Raw genomic sequence first — 22,251 nt, forward strand, 5'->3', positions numbered from 1 at the left:
TGTTATGTCATAGAATAGAACCCATACAGAACCCTCTGATGTTTCTATTCTAAGGTCTATTCTTTTCTTTTTTTTTTCTTTTGAAGGAACCAGTCTACAGATGTGCATTGTATCCAGTTGATTGATGTTGTTGAGTTCAACTGTGTCCTTACTGGTTTTTCTAAGGTCTATTCTAATACATGGGCTAGTATGAGTGGGATTCTGGTATTTCAGTAAAAACAAGATGCTTAGAGAGTCAGAACCCTATTCCTTCCTCTTTGTTAACCTTCAGTTTCTCTGGAGCTGCAGGGACTAGGTTTTATGGAGGTTGATTTGAGGATCCTAAGAGGCTGCTGAGGAGGCACTAATGGGGAAGATCCTGGCTTCTCTCGTTGGGGGTGCAAGTCAGCTCTGAACCATTCACTCAGAAAAGAGGGGGATGGGCCTCCCTGGTGGCGCAGTGGTTGAGAGTCCGCCTGCCGATGCAGGGGACGCGGGTTCGTGCCCCGATCCCGGAGGATCCCGCATGCCGCGGAGCGGCTGGGCCCGCGAGCCATGGCCGCGGGGCCTGTGTGTCCGGAGCCTGTGCTCCGCAACGGGAGAGGCCGCAGCAGTGAGAGGCCCGCGTACAGCAAAAAAAAAAAAAAAAAAGAAAAGAGGGGGATGTATGCCCACACACCAGATGTGCACGGCTCTAGGGAATGATGGGACCCTTCACAGCACCTGCACACTGTAGGTCTTCAAAACAAGTCTGCTGAGTGAATAAATGAGGACCTCAGTCCATCAAAAACCAGCCTAGATAAATGCAGAAGACGACTGCACCCTTTCCAGATGGTTTGCTCTTTGTTACTGAGGACTCCTCACTTCTGCTATTCCCTTCCTAATAGGTGAGGTACGATAATTTTAAATGAGAAGAAATTCTTACATCAGTGAGAAAGTAAGGTCACACCAAGAGGGGACAGGCTTCTTGTAATTTATTTGAGTTATTTCCAAGCGACAGCTACAAAAGTTCTTAATTTTTATAATATTTTGATAAGAAAATAAAATTTAAATAAAAATACATTCTCAACAATACAACATGGTTACACAAATTCACTACATTAAGTTTTGATAACTTACATTTTCAAACTGGACACTGTAAAAACCAATATTTACTAGCAACGTTAATTTCCAAAAGTTAATAAAAATGGAAGCAGATAATATCCATCAAGACTGGCAATTTAACTCTAGAATGAGTCCTGTATTTTTCACATACTGTAAGGACACCTAAAAGGCTTTGTAGCATTTTGTCTTTACAGGATGTACCATTAGAACAAATTAAAGGTGCTTTTACTTAAAAAAAAAAAAAAAACAAACAAAAAACAAAGAAATCTGTCTTCTAAAATCTGGCATGAATGAGCCTTTCTGATAAATGAATGGCTTCAGAAACAAAAACAAAAGCCACATCATTCATCATCTTTTTTTGTACAATACGGAAAGCCTTGTTTTGACACTTAACCACTACCCATGATAAACAAACAAATTTCTTTTCTTTGGCAAAGAAAATAGTTCAGTTTGATAAATTATATTCCTGGGAGTAAAAAAATGTTGCTATTGCCCATTATCATATTAAATGAATATTAAAAAAAACAAAGCTAAATGAAGAACAAAACAAACGATAACAACAAAACAAGCAACATACCAGCATAATTTCAAATGATAGAAATGGCTAAACTAAGAACCAGAATTGGCATTTATGGCAAGAGTTTCTCCATATCATCCTTTTCTTTTCTTCTTGGGGTTTTCAGGGTTTTAGGGTAAAGTGAGCTGCCATGTATTTTTTTCAAGTTTAGAAAAGGCAGAGAAAGCATATCAGGTAGTAAAAATCAAAGTACTCATAAGTAACAGCAGAGGAATGAGGAGCCCCTTGGAAGCAAGTAAGTACCTTGGTTATTTTGGGGTCCCACTGACATGGCCTCTTATTTCAGAAGACTTTCAAAGAAAATTTCATGTCATATTACTTGTTTTTAGGCTATGCCAAGGTGGTTAATTCCAGTCAAACTGGCTGTTTAAAAAGTGTCATGTGAAGAAAATAACTAGTAACTGAACTCTTCAAATTCTGAGTTACGTATTCACACAGCCTTGGTCCCTTTGAGAACGCTGTGATCTTTAAGAACCGTCCTAACTGAGGGCTTGACGTTAGAAATATTAGAAGACTATAACTAAAGAAGCCACTAGAGAGTAATGAGTGGTACCTGGCAATGCTCACATGGCCTTTCCAGGCAGACATTCAGAGACCCTTAAAATGAAATTTCAATCTGAATGAAATTTAAAAGTGAGAAATTTATTAAATGGTAAAATTCTTTCACAATGATGAATCAGTGTAGTTTATGGAATCTACAAGCTCATGAAATTTAAAAGACTTTTCAAACCTGTCTTTAAAATGGGCCAGCAATGACCTACCATAATGCAGACTAGGACTGATTCTTAAATAAAACCAACTGATTTTTACAAGTCCTTTAGAGACTTGTACATTAGAAACATTGCTCCATTATAATCATTTATGGAACAACTTTGATGACTGTGTGCGAATGGTCTTTAAAAATAATTACCTAGTAACATTATAATTTAAAAACAGTTACCAATAACATAATTGGCAAAGTATACCTTGAAATATAGCTTATGCTCAGGGAAACAAAAAAAGCACTACTAGCTAGATTTACATTAATAAGTAGTCACAGTTTTAAACAGAAACATGTAAAATACTCCAAGGTTCAAAGTACCACACTTAGAAAATGTTTTGAATTTAAAAAGACAAAATAAGAGTACCATGGTTTTTAATACTGATGAAGCAAAGTGCATACCTCTTAACTTCAAGGTGGCAACTCGCTTCAATTGCTTATTTACAGTTATGATTTTTAGGATAAAAGTAAATTAGGGAAAAACAGGATTCAAACAGTTGCTTGCCCAAATTCCATTTGGCTAGCAGGCAATAAGAAAACAGCAGTGAAATATAAACATTTTCAGGAAAGCACTATTTCTAGACTTAAACACTGATCATTCAACTGATCATAAAGATTAGATACCACAGAGTATCTAAAGTATAATCTGGGGTGGCCCAGATGAGTAAAGTGCGCCGAGTGACTGTTCTCGAGTTAGATCTCAGCCTCACGCTGGGAGGAGGGCGTCCTGTGGTGGTGGCCCTTATAATAATGGAGTAATGAGTGAAGTGGAGTGAGTTTACCACCACCTTTTCCCATTGTTTACTTTCTCTTCTTTTTCAAAAGTGAAGTCCTTAGAAGTCACATTAACCTGAACTCGCAAATCAAGAAAATGAGTACCTGATGTTTAAATAATGAAAAAAATTAAGTGGTCTCATTTTATTTCATCTGCCGTCACTCATCCCAAATGTAAACAAGATGCAGACAATAGTACATGTTCCCTGATTTCTCCTATCTGAGTTCTGTTTACATCATCTCGAAATAGACAAAAGATCTACCAGCTTTCAAGGATACCCTGGCAGTTTTCTAACACTTCTGTCGCTGTTCCTAGTGTAATCTGTAATGACCAATGGACCGAAAGAGATCTTTTTTTTTTTTGGAAGAGGGAGGGTCTAGATGAACTAAATGGAAAGCTCTGCATAGTCATGGATTGGAATATTCCAGTAAAACACAGTGTTGGCCGTATAGAGCAGGCGCTAATGGTAGTGAACAGCCCACAGAACACAGAGTTACAGGGAGAAATGGTTTCTTGCTATGGAGGAGTGCTCCTTTTGTTACAAAGCCTCTTTAGGAAGATGCTTTCTGTTAAAAAGAAGTCGCAGAAACATGGCTTTCGACACGTAAGACATGAAGGGGATCTTGGGTTTTCACTTCTCTAGGAACACATCAATACCAGGATGCCCACACAGTTAAGTTCAATTATTAAATATTAAATACAAGGTGAATGCAGGTGACAGTGAAGCCAAGGTTCATTCTTAAATACGATGAACAAAATATAGGATGAATTAAAAAACTCCAACAAAAATAATATTTTCCAGTTCTTCTGAGTCAACTGGTCAAACTCTAAAATGTTTTCCCAATAATTGGATTTTCCCTAGAGGAAATAAGATGAACAGATAAAATATTTAGTACAAGAGAGACTGGTATTTTTTAACAGAGGAAAATACAGCTGGGAAAGGGGGTGTGGGTACAGGGGGAGTGTGTGTGGCTACAGGGGGAGAATGCTATTTAAGAAGGATGGTCAAGCATTGACGAGGACCTCATATGGAAACCTGCCAGGGCTCCAAGAAAACTGGATTACTACTGTTGGAAGAGAACGAAGTATACGAATGTAGGAAAGACAGTATTAGGATGCTTACACTAATCTTCCTAATGTACTGAGCCTTCTAGCTAGGGAGAACACAAATATTTATACCTGTCAAACTGATTTTTATTGTTTATAAAATATATATAATTATCAATCCGCATAGGTAAAAAAAAAAAAAAGTAAAAATAGCAGGGCCAAGATTCAAAGCCCCTCCTTAATCAGCCGTATGACCTTGTGCAAGACACTTAACTTTCCTGAGCCTCGGTTTCTCTAGTTGTGAAATGGGAATATAACCCTGTTGGGCTGATGTGAGGATCAATGAGAGAGTGTGCATTGTGGCAAACACTTCGTTGCTGGTCCAAGAACCATCTCTCCCTATCTACCTCTGTGCAAATCGAAACCTGACTCTAGTGCTAGTACTGGGCAGCCCTGTGTTTCAGGGGAAGCTAGGGGTAACTTTGGGCAAGGTTTCCTTCCTCTTGAGGAGGAAGTAGCTTTTTCTGCCCCTGGTTGCTATTATTAAAAATGTGGGGCTCTGAACTATTGCAGCCCAGCTGTAACCATGAGGGGACAAGTTTGAGGAAGACAGAAATCATCTTGTTGAAGATGGTTGAGCGGCTGGATCGTCCTTGATGACACTGTTGAGCTGAGCTAACCGATTGTAGAAATCGGGACTTAATTTCTGAGGTTAAAAAATGTCCTATTACTTAAGCCACTTAAATTGGGATTTTCTGTTACTTGCTGCTAAAAACTATCTAACTGATGCAATGTAAAGTACTAGGTACAGTGCCCAGTAGTAAGGAGTAAGCTCCTTAATAAATATTAACTCATGCTGCTGTTTCCACCAGTGCCCATCTGCATCTGAGATGGATCCAAAGCATCAACTATAAACTACTTCCAGCACTACGTAGCTGATCCTTTTATTCTACTACTTAGTATGTATAAAGGTACTGTAAGAGATATAGAAGGAAGAGGATCAGCAAAACAAAACAAAAACAGAAAACTACTAAGTATTCAGTTCAAAGATTACATTGAAATATAACATTAAAAAGTGATGACGAAGTACTGCACCAATATAATGAAATGTTACCAGAATTGAAAAAGACAAAGATCCCTGTATGAGTGGCCAGGGAGATTTCTGCACAAGAGAAAGGTTCTGAGCCGGTTTTGAAAGACGAAGGTAAGCAGGAGGCCTGCACTTCAGGTGTGAGTACAGGGTAGCAGAGGCAATCTCAAACTATGTTGGAAAATGTTGAAAGTATCTTAAAAATACTTACTTGCTCCCATATTTTGCACTACTTGATCTTTTCTTCCTATACTTTTCATGAGGTTCATCTAGCTTCTCTACGACGCTTTTTATTTGTTGAATTGTCTTAAAGGTTGTTACAGAATCCTCGATTACAAAGTTAGAATAGTCATCAGGCTCTTTCTGTGGTCCTTGATAGACTGCTATAGTTCCACAAGCCTCTACAAGAAGCAATAAAATCTCTGATCAGACAACTAAATTCATTAAATGTAATTTCTATTGATAGTATAAGTAAGAACTTTTCGGGCTTCCTTGGTGGCGCAGTGGTTAAGAATCTGCCTGCCAATGCAGGGGACACGGGTTCGAGCCCTGGTCCGGGAAGATCCCACATGCCGTGGAGCAACTAAGCCCGTGCGCCACAACTACTGAGCCTGCGCTCTAGAGCCTGCGAGCCACAACTACTGAAGCCCGTGTGCCTAGAGCCCGTGCTCCGCAACAAGAGAAGCCACTGCAATGAGAAGCCCGTGCACCGCAACCAAGGGTAGCCCCTGCTCACCACACTAGAGAAAGCCTGCGCACAGCAACAAAGACACAATGCAGCCAAAAATAAAATAATTTATTAAAAAAAAAACTTTTCAAGGGGCTCAAGCTGGGAAGATCTCCCCTGGAAATGCATAGATAACCAAAATACATATATTTTATTAATTATGATAATCACATTTATTCAAAAACAGTATTTTTACTTGATGAATATCTATGAAAAAGGCTCCCTTTGGGAGTTTGTCAACTTTCATATAAGTAACATTTTGGTAAATCTATGAGGTATCTTTGACTTTAAGAAAATGCCAAAGCAACACTTCAGGCATTGGTAATGAAGGATCATGGTTATATAAAAGTATTTTAATTGTATAGTTACCTTCCATTTTCTGCAGCTTAAGTAAATTGAGGGTAAAAAGGGAATAAATTCTTTCTGTTTCTCTGTCTTCATCAATATCTATTTGGATGTCTGCAGGGACACCTCTATGGTAAAAATGAAATCAAAGACATTGGAAAAATATCACTTTGTTAACATACTAAAGACTTTTGATGGTTTGAGACTGAAAATAGAACCACAGAATTTTGCAGAAGGAACCTTAGGAATCTAGTCTAATTTGATAATTAAATAAAATAGGGCCAAGAGAGGTTTGGTCATTATGCGACTCTAACCGAAAGGAAGGGAATTTTAAAAGTGAAACCACTTTCATTACCTGTGCTTCATCCCATTACTTTTTAAGTCTACAGGGCTAAGCCCTTCGTCCTCGGTAGCTTGCTCAAGTTTGCACATCTATTTAAACATTGCCCTGTTTTTATTTTTTGACCTGTGCAACCACAATTTATTTGAGAACATTTTCATCGTCCCCAGAAGAAACCTGTATTCATTAGTACTCCCCATTCCTCCCTCCCTCTGGTCCCTCACAACCACGAATCTACTTTCTTTCTCTATAAATTTACCTATTCTGGATACTTTATGTAAATGTTATCATACAGTATATGGCCTTTGTGTCTGGTTTCTTTCACTCAGCATCTTTTCCAGGTTCATCTGTGCATGTATCAGGACTTCAGTCCATTTTATGGCTGAATAATATTCCACTGTATGACTATAACACATTTAAAACATTGCTTCTTTAATCAACAAGAAACTTACGCAGTACATGGCTTGCAGCCGAGAGCGTTTTCACTGGTCTCCAGACAGCAGAGCCAGTTTCCGTTCAGATATGCAGAGGGATGGTAAGAGCTGAGCCTGTTCTGATTGCATCGGCTCACCCTGCAGAGGACATCTATCCATTCATTAGCTTCCACACAATTATTTGCCTGGACATAGAGTGGTTTCTCCGTGTGTATCACTTGGAACATCTTCATAGGCAATTAAGACAAAAAGTTAGTGACAGAGTCTAAAAACCAAACAGTACAAAACACAAAAAGGTACATAAGAGAAATCTAGTTTGCTTGGCTAGGTAACTGTTGCTCAGGTATCTTATAAACTATTATGTTTCAAGCAAGTTAGTCCCTGGGACTGTCTGAGTCACATGGTACTAAACGGTACAACAGAGTATAATTTTTAGAAATCGCACAAATCCAAAGGAAGGAACTATCATATAATCAGGAATAAAGGGACAGAATTTCAGATGGAGGAAAGAAGTATGAGTAAAGACAAAGCAGTGGGAAAATAGAAACAAGGAAATCATCTTGGCTGACTTGAGTGTACTGGTATGTACTGAAGGGTAGCAGAAGATAAGGCTGCACAGGCTGGTCGGGACTATACTCTTAGAGACTTGCATGTCAAGCTGAGAAGTTTGAGAATATGCAAATATTGAGAAAAGTACCTTTAACTTAACAGGGGAGGCAGACTACATAAAGCATCAACAATAATGGACAAGTTTAAGACAGATTTCTAGCCACCAATTATAAGATATTAATGATTAATAACAAATACTAAAATAAACCTCTTTTTAAATTTCCAGCTAAGTAATATATGCACTTTAAAAAGCTTTAAATTATGTAACTTACATTTTTCTTGTTGAAAGAGCTCTCTTCCAGTTTTTCCACAGCAAGAATGTTTTTCACTGGAATCGTGTAAATTGCATCTTTGCCTAAATTATAAAAGAAGTAGGATAAAATTAAAATAATTTCCATCAAAATTATAGAGGTGAGAGGTTAACTCTATAAGATTTAAGATCGTTCTCTTGATGGTAGGTGTATAAGAAACTTACAGATTTCCAAATGGTGCATATATAAGTATCCTTTGTTTTGTGGAACAAATGAATTTTGATTGTTTTCTATGTGACTTCCTCTTTATTTTTTTAAAAATAAAATTCAAACATTTGCAAGGAAAAATGAGGGAATAAATCTGATCTCCATGTAGAAAATAAAAATGTTATTATATTTGTAACATTAATTATGTGGGGACTATACTTAGCAATAAAGGTCTACTCAAAACTTGCGGAAACGTGGAATTTTCTTTCATGGAGTTATTAAATAAACAATGAATCTGACTGTATCTAAGTGGATTTTTCTGCTTTTCCAATCAAATATTTAATTAAGGAATTAACCTTCAAAACAATGATTTGAAATTGAAAAATTGTTCATTACTATCACATAATGGCTGGTCAGCTGACTAGAGCTACCAAATTTACTCTAAGAGATACAGGAAATAAAAGTAAAATTTTATTCGGTAGAGTTAATCATTAACCTAATTTAAGAATTTGGGGACTTCCCTGGTGGTCCTGTGGTTAAGAATCCACCTTCCAATGCAGGGGATGTGGGTTCAATCCCTGGTCGGGGAACTATGATCCCACATGCCACGGGGCAACTAAGCCCAAGCGCCACAACTACTGAGCCTGCATGCCACAACTGGAGATCCTGTGTGCCGCAACTAAGACCCAACACAGCCAAAAATAATAAATCAATAAATATTTTTTAAAAAAAGAATTTGGAAATTTGGGTTCTCTAAAAGAGCTTCATAATAAGATGGCATGAGGATATGAAGCATTTCAACTTACAATTTACTTGAGAATAAACTACATTCATATAGTCATAGAAACTATAAGCAAATATAATTATGACTTTTTCTGATCATTTTGTAATGTTCTTAGAAAATCAAAGCTTTGCTTCCCCTTCCACCAAACTTTGCTTTAATGACATTTGGGTTGAGTGATGGAGGCTAAGACCTTTATATTATCCATGGATTAATGTATAGCTTTTTGGTCAAAGACACTAATTTGATTAATAAAGGTTTTCTTTCTTGAACAGAGAGGTTAACAGAGTATTTGCTAAGCCTGGTTCCTGATGTAAAATCTAAAATTTGTGTAATTCAAGAAGATGTGATATACAATTTTTTAAAAAAGATAAAGTCACTTAATTCAACTATCACACACTGAATGTTTACTATATACCAGACACTGTCCTGTAACCACTTGGGATACAGGAGTAAACAGAACGCATAAGGCCCCTAATGAAGTTTGCATTTAGGTCTGGAAAGACTGACGAAAGACAAATATCAGGTAGAGATGAATGCTATGATGACAACAACCCAAGGCGACATGATAGAAAGTAGCTGGGAAGTTACTTTAAACTGGGCAGGTAGGGAAAACTTTTCTGCGGAAACGACATTTCAATTCAACAAATACAAATTATATATACATGGGAAAATAAGAAAAGACTATCAACCGTGTCCTGGGAGCTACTAGCTACAAGATCAAATTTATGAGGAGGTGTGGGGAGTGGGGAAGGGAGTAAACTGGAAGAAGCCACAACCCAAACCACACGTAGGAAAAGACATCTGTAAAAGGAGGACTGGTTTAGAAAAGCTTCAAGCCAGAGTCAATGGACACAAGACAGTTGGCGGGGCGAGGGGGAACACATTCAGACATGTGTGATGACAGTCACATCAGGATGACTGATTGGTACGCTGCATCTGCAACAGCTGGGTCAGTTAGGTCCTCACCGCCCCCCTCGCCCCGCCACCTTGTGCTAAGCAGCAGTCAACAGAGGCATAGCCCCAGGCTAAAGCAGTAAGGATGCGTACTGGGCTGTAAAGCAGGGCTGCCACAGGTTGTTGAAAGCATCCACGCCAGAAGACAAGCACTAGCACCCTTGCCCCTCAGCAGCTCGTCCTGTCCCTCCCTCGAAATCACTGGCTGTAAGCTACTGAACACGCAAGCAGGTGAATGGACTGTAACACAAAGATAAGCAAATCGCCAAAAAAAATCACCAAACAGATGAGGAAAATCAGCACTCTGGAGGAGACACACATACAACAAAGAGAATAACATCTGAGGAAATCAGGGGTATAATAAATGAGGGGGCAAAGGAGACATGTCTTTCGGTACTAATCTACATGGGGCACCACAGAGATTGCAGAGAATTTAAAAATTTTGCAGGAAGTTTCTATCTTTAGATTTGTTGAATACACAAAAGCATGCCCATATCCTAGAATTGCTGTATTTGTTCATTTCTGGACAATACAGCATATGTAAAGAAAGTGCACTGCTCCAGGCACATATGATGTTATTAGAGTTAATTTCAGTTGATAATGTCAATTGGAATGAATTGCAAGGTGAATTAGTAAGATGGAAGATTTTACTGAGGACTCTAAATATATAGTACAAAAGCACAAAGAAACAGAAAATAAAAATGTTAAGAGCCATGATGGATGAACTTAGAAGTTTTGGTACCTGTCTAATAAGCATTCCAGAAACAGAACAGAAAGAGTGTTCAGAGTAAAATTACCAATGAAAATGTCCCAAGGATAAAGGTATAAAACTTCAGATTGAAAGGATCCATCAAGTGCTGAGCAGGATGGAAGAAAGGTAATACTTAGACACTGGGCAGTAAAATATTAGAGCTTGAAGAGTAAAGAAAAATCCTAAGAGTTTCTAGGGAGAAGAATCAAGGCTAAGAATCAGAATGACACCAAAATTCTCACCAGCAACAAAGGAAACTAGCAAACCATGGAGAAGTATCTTAAAAGTTCTGTGGGAGGGCCTCCCTGGTGGCGCAGTGGTTGAGAGTCCGCCTGCCGATGCAGGGGATACGGGTTCGTGCCCCAATCTGGGAGGATCCCATATGCCGCGGAGCGGCTGGGCCCGTGAGCCATGGCCGCTGGGCCTGCGCATCCGGAGCCTGTGCTCCGCAACGGGAGAGGCCACGACAGTGAGAGGCCCGCATACCGCAAAAAGAAAAAAAAAAAAAAAAGTTCTGTGGGAAATGATTTTAAATCCGATCTAACTTATTCAAGTGTAAGGGTAAAATAGACTTTTTTTTTAAAATATGCAAGGACTCATGCAAGGACTCAGAAAATTTATCAGCCCTAATGCCTACCTGAAATAATTCTTTGAGAACATACTCCTGCAAAATAAGTAAGAATTCAGGAAAAAGACAAGTACGTTATATCAAAAATAGTGCTGGGCAAAGAAATCAGAAAAATTGATAAGCATGGTTAGAAAAATCATTAAAACATAAAAAGGTAAAAGAAACAAGAGAACCTCTAATGATTAGTGATGTTGAGCATCCTTTCATGTGTTTGTTGGCAATCTGTATATCTTCTCTGGAGAAATGTCTATTTGGGTCTTCTGCCCATTTTTGGATTGGGGTGTTTGTTTTTTGATGTTGAGCTGCATGAGCTCCTTGTATATTCTGGAGATTAATTAATTAAGCAACTTTGTCAGTTGCTTCGTTTGCAAATATTTTCTCCCATTCTGAGGGTTGTCACCTCACACCGGTCAGAACGGCCATCATCAAAAACTCTACAAACAATAAATGCTGGAGAGGGTGGGGAGAAAAGGGAACCCTCTTGCACTGTTGGTGGGAATGTAAACTGATACAGCCACTATGGAGAACAGTATGGAGGTTCCTTAAAAAACTACAAATAGAACTACCATATGACCCAGCAATCCCAGTACTGGGCATATACCCTGAGGAAACCATAATTCAAAAAGAGACATGTACCAAAATGTTCATTGCAGCTCTATTCACAATAGCCAGGACATGGAAGCAACCTAAATGTCCATCAACAGATGAATGGATAAAGAAGAAAAAGGAATGAAATTGAGTTATTTGTAGTGAGGTGGTTGGACCCTACAGTGCAGTGAGTCAGAAAGAGAAAAACAAATACCGTATGCTAACACATCTATATGGAATCTAAAAAAAAAAAAAAAAAAAGGTTCTGAAGAACCTAGGGGCTGGATAGGAATAAAGACACAGACATAGAGAATGGACTTGAGGACACGGGGAGGGGGAAGGGTAAGCTGGGACGAAGTGAGAGAGTGGCATGGACATATATACATTACCAAATGTAAAATAGTGGGAAGCAGCCACACAGCACAGGGAGATCAGCTCGGTGCTCTGTGTCCACCTAGAAGGATGGGATAGGGAGGGTGGAAGGGAGATGCAAGAGGGAGGAGATATGGGGATATATGTATACGTATACCTGATTCACTTTGTTATACAGCAAAAACTAACACACCATTGTAAAGCAATTATACTCCAATAAAGATGTTAAAAAAATGAAACAAGAGAACCTAGTACTAAAATTTCAGATGACTTCATTAGGTAGACGCTAGGGAAAAATAAATTGAAAGCATGCTCATGTTCTTTCTCAGCTTGAACAGAGACTGTGATTAACTGCAGACAACATGGTAAACATGTAAGTTTAAACCTGTCTGTTAACAATTTAAAAGTAGAAATAGGATGCCCAAATTCTCTCACTAGGTAGGACAGGATGAACATGAGTGGGACTGATTATTCCAATTAAAAAGGCAGGAGAAAAACCCTCAATAAACAGAAAAGCCTAATAAACAAAAAACATAAAACAAAGTAGCAATTACAGTAATCACAATAAATGTGAGTGTATTAAATTTCCTTATTAAATAACTAAAATCCAGTTTAGGTTCAAATCATCATTACCTCCTCAAAAAGTTAAACATAAAGTTAGTTACCATAGGACTCACTGATTCCACTCCTAAGTACATAGCCAAGAGAACTGAAGACATATGTCCACACAAAAACATATATGTGAATGTTCGCAGCATTATTAAAAAAATGGATACAATCTAAATGTACATCAACTGATGAACTGATAAACAAAATCAGGAATATATCCAAACAACAAAATATTATTCAGCCATAAAAGGAATAAAGTACTGATTCATGCCATATCATAGATGAACTTTGAAAACATTATGCGAAGTGAAAGAACCCAGTCTTACAAGGTTACATACACATTGTTTAAGTCCATTTACATGAAACGTCCAGAATAGGCAAATCCATAGAGACAGAAAGCAGATTTGTTTGCCAGGGGCCGGGAGAAGGGAGGAGTGAGCAGTGACTGTTAATGGGTGTAGGTTTTCTTTTTTGGGGGGATGAAAATGTGCTGTGACTAGTGGTGATTGCACAACTTTGTGAATATACTGAAAATGGACTGTACACTTTAAATAGGTGAATTTTATGGTTATGTGAATTATATCTCCATTAAAAAATCATTACCACCCCAAGAAAAACAGAATTCCAGCTATATATCGGTCCCAAGGAACACAGATGAAATAAAATAACTGTGAATCTATCTTTTGATAGTAGTGTAAGGAAGCTGAGTAATTCCATTCCTTAGAAAGTAAGTATAAAACTGGGCAAATTGGGCTTCCCTGGTGGCGCAGTGGTTGAGAGTCTGCCTGCCGATGCAGGGGACACGGGTTCATGCCCCGGTCTGGGAAGATCCCACATGCCACGGAGCGGCTGGGCCCGTGAGCCATGGCTACTGAGCCTGCGCGTCCGGAGCCTGTACTCCGCAACGGGAGAGGCCACAGTGGTGAGAGGCCCGCGTACTGCAAAAAAAAAAAAAAAAAAAGCCAACAACTGGGCAAATTATTAAAAACAACCACTTCAGAGCGCTGGAAAATAACCAAAGGCAAGTAAAAATCTGAGACGTGTTTACTCAACAAACAACTGCTACCGCATAGGATAAGAACTGTGCGTTTACAGTCTTCCTCCCTGAAGGTGTTTCCATAATTCCCCAGATCAGTGAAAACTCACAGCTTTACTGGCTGGAGGTTACAAATTCAGTTTAAGGGTGAGATTTTGGAAACAAGAGAGCTATAGAAAGGCTGAGATAATAAACCTGCCACATCCTTGGCTGACTGCTAAAGATGCATGTATGTGGACCATCCCAGAGAGTCTGGCAAAAGTGGAAAGCCTGGGGAGACATGTGAATTTACTGTGCCTTTGAATGTGTTCCGACTCACAAACAGCTCAGGTGATAAAGGGTGGAAGACTTACTGGCTTCAGGTATTTGAGCACTATGCTCAAATCACTGGCTGATCACTAAACTAAGCAAGCTCAGGTGAGAGCCCTAGGGAGGTAGTTAGGATGAGGGAAAAAAAAAAATCTGAGCAAAGACAACAGCAGCTATACACTGACAGAGAGAAAGATAAAGAGAGACAGACAGACAGACAGACACACACACACACAGAACAGACGTTGCAGTCTGAGTTCTTCAGAAGAACAAACAGAATCCAGACACACTATAATGTATTACCTACAAAGCCCAGTTTTTAACTAAAAAATAAGATGTGGAAAGAAACAGGAAAAGTATGACCCATACTTGGGAAAGAAAGCAGCCAACTGAAACTGACTCTAAGTGGACTCAGATGTTGAATTTATTCTATTAGGGAGCAAAGCCACTATTATAAATATGTTCAAATAATTCAAGGAAAATATGCTAATAATGACTGAACAAATATGGACTCTAAACAGGAAAAGTGAAACCATAAAAAGAATCAAACAAATTTTAGAGCTGAAAAGCACAATAAATGGAATGACAAATTCACTACATGAGCTGAAGAGAAGATTTGAGATGGTAAATGAATCATGAATGTAAACAGAAACTATCCAATCTAAAGAACAAAGATAAAAGGGAAAGAAGACAAATAAGGGAAAGAAGACAAACTGTCTCAGAGAGACCTGTGAGACAATATCAAGCATGACTGAATAAGTATATCTGGAGTCCTAAGGAGAGAAAATGGACAGAAAAAAAATATTTGAAGTAAAAAATTTCCCAAATTTGGTGAAAAACATTAGCTTATGGTTTAAAGAAACTCAAATCCCAACAACCTCTTGAAAAATTTCAACTGCCAAGCAACACATTTTATGCCCATTATCATAACAAAAAAGAAAGAAAAAGGAGTGATGATATAAAGAATGGGAAAGTCTTACTTTAATGAAGTTCAATTTATCTTAAAAAGATGTTTAGTGCATTTGATATCCGAAGAAATCACTGCATACTCTACAGTTGCAAAGATATTCTCTTATGTTTTCACTGAGGCCTATGATCCTCTTATCTTGAATTAAATTTTGTGTGTAGTATGAGGTAAGGTGAAGTTCGTTTTCTCTTCGTTTATCCAGTTGTTCCAGCACCATCTGTTGAAAAGACTTTCCTTTCCCAATTGAATTGTCTTGACACTTTTGTCAAAACTGAATTGACCATATATATGTGTGTGTGTCTTTCTGGACTCTTGTCTGTTCACTGATCTCTCTAGCTCTTATGCCAAAATTTCAGACTTGAATTACTTAGTAATTAGTAGTCTTAGTAAGTCTTAGTCCTCCAACTTTGTTCTACTTTTTCAACATTGGCTCAGCCATGTTAAGTCCTTTGTTTTCCCATTGACATCAATTTTAGAATCAACTTATCAATTTTTACCCCAAAAAACTTGGGATTTGGAGTGGGATTGTGTTAAAATCAAGATGAATTTGAGAAGTGACTTCTTAAAAAATATTGAACCTTAAAATCCACGAGCATGATGTATGTCTCCTTTTATTTGCATCTCCTTTATTTTATCTCAGCAATGTTTTATAATTTTCTTTAAAGTCTTATACTTATTTTTAAAAAAATGATCCTAAGTATTTTAAGTGGGTGTTTTTGAAGGGGGGGGTTGCTACTGTAAATGGTATTATTTTTTAAATTTCATCTTCTAACATTTTGATGCCAGTTTATACAAATACAACTGATCTGTATATACAAATCATGTATCCCAAGACCTTGCTAAATTCACTTATCAGTTCAAACAGTTGTTGTGAAGATTCCTTAGGACTTTTTACGTAACTCCATACGTCCTTTTCTTCTTTGGGTGGGGAGGGGTCTTACTGCATTGTTTACAACCTCCAATACGATGCTGAAGAGAACTGACTGAAGTGCATAATCCTTGCTTTGCTCCAGATCTTAGATATGATGTTACATGTATTCTAATTACTTGTTACCGTTGGGCTTAACCTATCATTTTGCTATTTGTTTTCTATTTGTCCCATCCGGTTTTTGCTCCTCCGTTCTTCCCCTCCTGTTAAATTTATTTTTTGTGCAGGGGAGAGGAGATGGGTTATACTTTTTTTCTTTAAAGTTTTCTTCTAGAGATTAATATATACAGCCTTAACTCATTACAGTCTACTTAAAACTATTCTTGGGTCACTTCACATAAAATAGATGATCCTTGCGATAATTTACTCCACCCCCTTCCCTGGTGCTACTATTGTCATATATTCTACATCTAAATTTGTTATAAATGCTATAATTCAATGTTATAAATTCTGCATTAAACAGCTGTTTTTTAAAAAATTCAGACAGACATGATTACATTGATGTACACAGTTACCATTTTCAGTGCTCTTCATTCCTTCCTGTAGATCTAAGTTTCCATCAGGTGTTATGTCACTTCAGCCTGAAGAATTTCCTTTAGCATTTCATATAGTGCAAGTCTACTTAACAACTTACCTAAAGGATTATTTTCATTTTTGAAGGAAATTTTCACTAGAGTTCTAAGTAGAGAGCTTTTTTCCTTCAGCACTTGAAAGACATCATTTCACTGTCTTTTGGCTTTGGTTGCTTTTTGTTAGAAGTTAGCTGTCACTTGTATTGTTCTCCTGTATGTAATCTGTCTTTTGTTCCTCTGCTTTTGAGATTCCTCTCTTTATCTTTGGTTTGATTATTATATGTCTAAGTGTAGTCTTCTTTGTATTTACTATGCTTGGTGTTCACTGATCTTAGATCTGTATTATGTTTTTCCCCAAATCTGGGAAATTTCAGGCCATTTTTTCTTCTAGTATTTTTTTCTGCCTCTTTCTCTATTCTGCTTCTAGGATACCAACCATGCATATGTTAGACTGCCTGATACTGTCCCACAACTCACTAAGGTTCTGTTCATTTTTCCCAATATTTTTTCTCTGTGTTCTTTGAGTGGATAATTCTCATTGATCTGTCTTCAAGTCCACTGAATCTTTCTTCTGACATCTCCAAACCGTTGTTAAGCCCATCCAATAAACTTTTCATTTACAATGTTGTACTTTTCAATTCCAGATTTCCATTTGATTCCTTTTTATAGTTTCTATTTTTTTCTTTTGCTGGAATTCCCCATCTCTTTAATCATGATGACTATCTTTTCCATTAAAGCCTTGAAATATTTATAACAGCTTTAAAGTGCATATCTGATAATTCCAACATGTAGACCATATAGGGGTCTGCGTCTGTTAAGTGCTTTTTCTCTTGACTAGTGTTGTATTTTCCTGTTTCTTCTCAAACTTGTTAATATTTCACTGTATACTGGACACTAAGAATAATACATTGTACAGACTCTGGATTCAGTTATCTTCCCTCGAAAAGTTACATCATTAGCTGATCACTCTGAGGCTTGGTTTTATACTCTGTTTATACGATACTTTGTTAATTCTTAATCCTAGGGCATAGTCTTTACTTCTGAACCACCGCCTTCTAAAATTCCAAACTCTGTCTCTGAGGAGGAAAGCAGCTGAGATCTCTGCTCATCTTTTTTAATCTTTCAGTTATTGCTTTTCACTAGCCTCTCTGAAGTTCCCCCTAGCATGAGCAGTTCGAGTCAGCTGAGGATTTCAGGGGAGTTCAAAGCAGATTGGAAGGCTCCTCCTTTTAATCTCCTCAATTTCTGCCTTCTCTGGCAGCCTTGGACTCTGTCCTTTGCCATTTCAAGGCAATAAAACTATGACTTTCTGGGAATTCCCTGGTGGTCCAGTGGTTAGGATTCCATGCTTCCACTGCAGGGGGCATGGGTTTGATCCCTGGTTGGGGAACTAGGATCCCGCACGCCATGTGGTGTGCCCCCCCCCCAAAAAAAAAAAAGCAAACTATGACTTTCTGTTTGAATTCTAGCCACCTCATACTGCACAGATTGGGAGTGCTCTCAGGGGGAAAAGCCACATAAACATAAATCTCACCCAGCATAGTTCTCATCTTCCAAGGGTCAAATTCTTCAGAGAGTTGTTTTATATATTCTGGCCAAAGTTTTTAGTTGTTATCTATGAGAGAGTTAGTCTAGTACAAGCTTCTCTACTATTACCAGAACTCCCATGTCTATTTTTAAAAAGGCAACTTCATCAGTCTACTTGTGTAAGCCCAAATCCCTGGAGCTATCCTTGACTTTCTCTTACTCTTGATATCCGACCCTATAGCAAATCTGGTGAATACTATCTTTAAAATAGATCCAAGATGTGATCTATTTTTACAACCTCCGTTGCTACTAACAGGTCCAAGCCATTATCTTGTCTCCCCTGAATTAGTGCAGTAGCTTCTTACTTGGTCTCCTTGCCCCCTTCAGTCTAATCTCCACACAGCACTCTACATGGCAAGGGAGATCAATCCTATCAAAACATAATTCAAATGATATCATTCCTTTGCTTATCACTCTCCAGTGCCCTGCCATCTTATTCAAACTCTTTCAATGATCCACAAGCCCTATAATATCTAGCTCCTCCATGGTCTTTTTGATCTCAGTTCCTGTGATTACTCCCTTATTCATTTTTTTTTTATAGTCACAAAAGCGTTCTCTTGTCTCCTGAATACTCCAGGTGTACCTCTGTTTCAGGGCCTCTGTACCAGCTGCTGTTAGCTATGTCTGCATCACTACTACCTCGAATTTATCCACATAGCTCACTCCCTCACCCTCCTTAGGTCTGTGCTCAAATGTCACTTTCTCAGTGAAGCCTTCCCTGACTAGACTTTTTAATATTGCAACTCTCCTGAGTTCTCTATTCCCCTTCCCTGCTTTATTTTTGTTCATCTCATTTATAATCATCCCATATAGTATAAAATTCTTTTGTTTGCTTGTTTACTGTCGATCACTACTAAACTATAAGATCCACGGGGGTAAGGATTTTGGTATGTTTTGTTCACTACTGTTTTCTCCAGAGCTTGGAACAACATCTGGCACACAGCAGGCACCCAATAAAATATCTGTTGAATATAATGCACAGACAAATCAATGGTGTTCTTTAGTTATTAAAGAAAAAAAAGACTGCAGAGCCCTGTGTGTGAAAATATGAGCAGGTAAAAACCAAATCAACCTAAATGTATTGAGATGCGTGTTTAAAACATCATGGAAACTTCTTTTATATTGTCCACAGGTTATATGAGCTAGAACACTGATATCATATGGAAGTTCTGTAGGCTGTATGTATGTATCTGTGTATAACAGGTCATCCATAAGTAGACAATATCTAATCAAGTTTGGAGAACACAAATGGAGGTTCAGAGATGAATCTGTTTGTAACTTATTATTTAAAAAAATAACCTATTAGTAGTAAGCTTGGCAGAAATTTTAGAAACCCAGAGCAGTGGTTCTTAATGTATTCAGATAACAGCATATCTGGAAAACATGGTGTCCTCTGAAGAAAACCATTTATTAAAATTTAATAAATGCCTTAATGAAGGTAGTAAAAACATGGTCCTTACCACTGAGGATCTTAAAAAACTAGGGCAAGAGATAGATAAAAGTAATGACCACACAGTGTGACATAAGTTATCACTAATGTGCTAAAGAAACATAGTAAGAGAATACTCAACTGAGGTGGCCAGAAGCTTTATGAAAACAACTTCCATAAACAGCTGACACTTGTTCTGAGGGTTAAAGGACAACAGATCACACAGGTTAAGAAGGAAAGAAAGGGATTTCTAGATAGAGCAAACGCAAAAGCATGAATGTAAAAGAGCACAACTGAAAGGAGCTTCAAGAGTTAGTCTGGCAAAGTGACATATGGAGAATGCAATAGATGAGGCTGGATGAGATAGGAAAAGGCTGGAACATCAATAACTCATTTGATTCCAGCATACAACTAGAAGAACTTTTACTTGTAGAAGATGACCACGTTATAGTGTATCAATATAAAATCATGATCACACTCAGATCCATAAGAAACTGTCAAGGTAATCATGACTGATAGCTGACTGAATGCCCTATGATATTCATTTGCCACATGTTAATTTAGTGATATTGAAGATTGATTGCTTACTAAGTGGGCATCAAAATTTAATAACTTATTTGAGAAAAACCCTTAAAATTGAGAAAATTCTATTAATTACTTTTCCAGTAAACTGGAAAACTATTATTTGATTCTAAGTGTTAGAAATACTTGATTCAGAATACTAGCGTTCAGTAGGAGGAAAGAGTGAAAGACTCCATGATTTAAAGCGACGTTACAGAATATGTGGGAGGCGCTCTTTCAGACACCAAAGTCGTGAAGTGTAATAAGAGACTAATTACCTAGCAGTCTTAGCTATGCAAAAAACTGCAAGGAAACAGGAAGTAAGCAAAACAGTTGCTGAACAACCAAAGAGAGAATCCAAAGCCTATGTATTTTATTCACAGAGGAAAGTCCTGAAATCATCAATCAAGGCCTTTTAATCTTATGCATAATTTTAACAAACACAGTACCTACATCCTCACTCATAGTATATTAGCAGTAAAAAATGGCAGTAGGGGATAAGAGGTGGGAGTGAGATGCTATATTATTGTTCATTGACAGCACAAGAAATTTAAGGTGACAGCCTGAACACAGAGGGGATAATGAAAAACTGTATAAAGCAAACACAGGAACACAAAAAAGCACAGCAGTCCAAGGCATGTAGCTGGGAAGTAAACAGCTGCACACACCCATAAGCAGCCCAGAAAACATCACTAAATCAGAGTACTATATAATAATTAATATTATCACTGACAGCCCCAAGCCATCTAGAAAATGTTAACTTACGTTCAATGAACTCTTTTTTAGAAGGCAGGGAAGCATGTAATACATTTTGGAAAAATCCAACAAAATAGTTAAAAAAAAGCATGGATGCTTAAAACTGTAGGCTTTGGTAAATAATCTTGAAACTTCATATAATAGAGCTCATTCCTCCAATGCCATTCCAACATGTTAAATTTCTTAAGGTCTGAAAATAATGTAACTTCTAATGTGTCTATTTTATACTTTAGAGCAGTCTAATCATTCTAGAGAATTTTATCCTCATAAGATCACTGGATAGAACAGAAGTTCTTGAGAACTGTGCATGGACTCTGGGACTATGAACTCCCTGAAATTATATGCAAGATTTTGTGTCTACATTTGTTCATGAATTTTTCTAGAGGAAAAGGGTCCAAAGTTATCATCTGATTCCTAAAGCCTTAAGCCAAAGAAGACTTTAGAATGTTGGTTTAGATTAGAAAATACTTTAAATGGGGAGAAGATAGCCAACTTATTCACAGAGAATGACTAACTTACCTTAAACTTTATTTCAGTGCACTGCTGATGTAAACATAATTAGCATATTATGCCAGCTATTTTAAAAATGGTGCTATATATGTGAGAGCATTTATATAGTATTCAACATAAACTGTAACTTCTAAAACATTAAAAGTATGCTTAGCTTAAAGAATGCTGTCTGGAGGGCAAGTATGTAGCCGATTGATCCTTAGTCACTGGAATACTTATATTCCACAACAAATTATCTGGGTGCCTAAAAATATAGTGCATTTGGCCTCTTATGTCTTACTAATATATGTGGACATATGTAGTCATTCTGGCTAAGGATCCTCAGGAATTATGAAACAAAAAAATTTCTTTTCAGTTCACTCTTCTAGACTCTCCACTGAAGCACTCTGCTTAACTGAGTCTACGTTCTCTTGAAAGTATCTTATGTCTGGTGTTTGTTTTATCATTTCAGAATTTATACCAGAAGTTCTCTTAACAGATTTTACCTAACAGATTTGTCAGATTAACCAAGACTCTCCATTTCCTCTGTAGAACTTACTGAATGATGCTCATGGGATGCTGAATGCTTGTGGCTGCTAGGGTACTAACTATTAAGCTTGTACCCTTCTGTTTCCATTGGTTAGGCTGTTTTGATTACCAAGTCCATTGTGTTTGTTCCCAGACCT

At 37.7% G+C, this 22,251-nt stretch overlaps 1 protein-coding gene across 3 annotated transcripts in view; it reads right to left on the minus strand.

Moving 5' to 3' along the window:
• Positions 1-1,048: 1,048 nt before the first annotated feature.
• The window catches only part of RASA2 (RAS p21 protein activator 2), a 125,725-nt gene continuing 104,522 nt past the window's right edge, over positions 1,049-22,251 (minus strand). For all 3 annotated transcript variants that reach the window (XM_060099593.1, XM_060099591.1, XM_060099590.1), the window contains exons 20-24: positions 8,060-8,142; positions 7,197-7,405; positions 6,429-6,532; positions 5,544-5,733; positions 1,049-4,053 (exon numbers count right to left, since the gene is read on the minus strand). In XM_060099593.1, the coding sequence (XP_059955576.1) occupies positions 4,023-4,053; positions 5,544-5,733; positions 6,429-6,532; positions 7,197-7,405; positions 8,060-8,142 (617 nt within the window). In that variant the 3' untranslated portion in view covers positions 1,049-4,022. The remainder of the gene's footprint in view (positions 4,054-5,543; positions 5,734-6,428; positions 6,533-7,196; positions 7,406-8,059; positions 8,143-22,251) is intronic.

Source organism: Mesoplodon densirostris, chromosome 5 (genome assembly GCF_025265405.1).
Source record: "Mesoplodon densirostris isolate mMesDen1 chromosome 5, mMesDen1 primary haplotype, whole genome shotgun sequence".
NCBI lineage: Eukaryota > Metazoa > Chordata > Mammalia > Artiodactyla > Ziphiidae > Mesoplodon > Mesoplodon densirostris.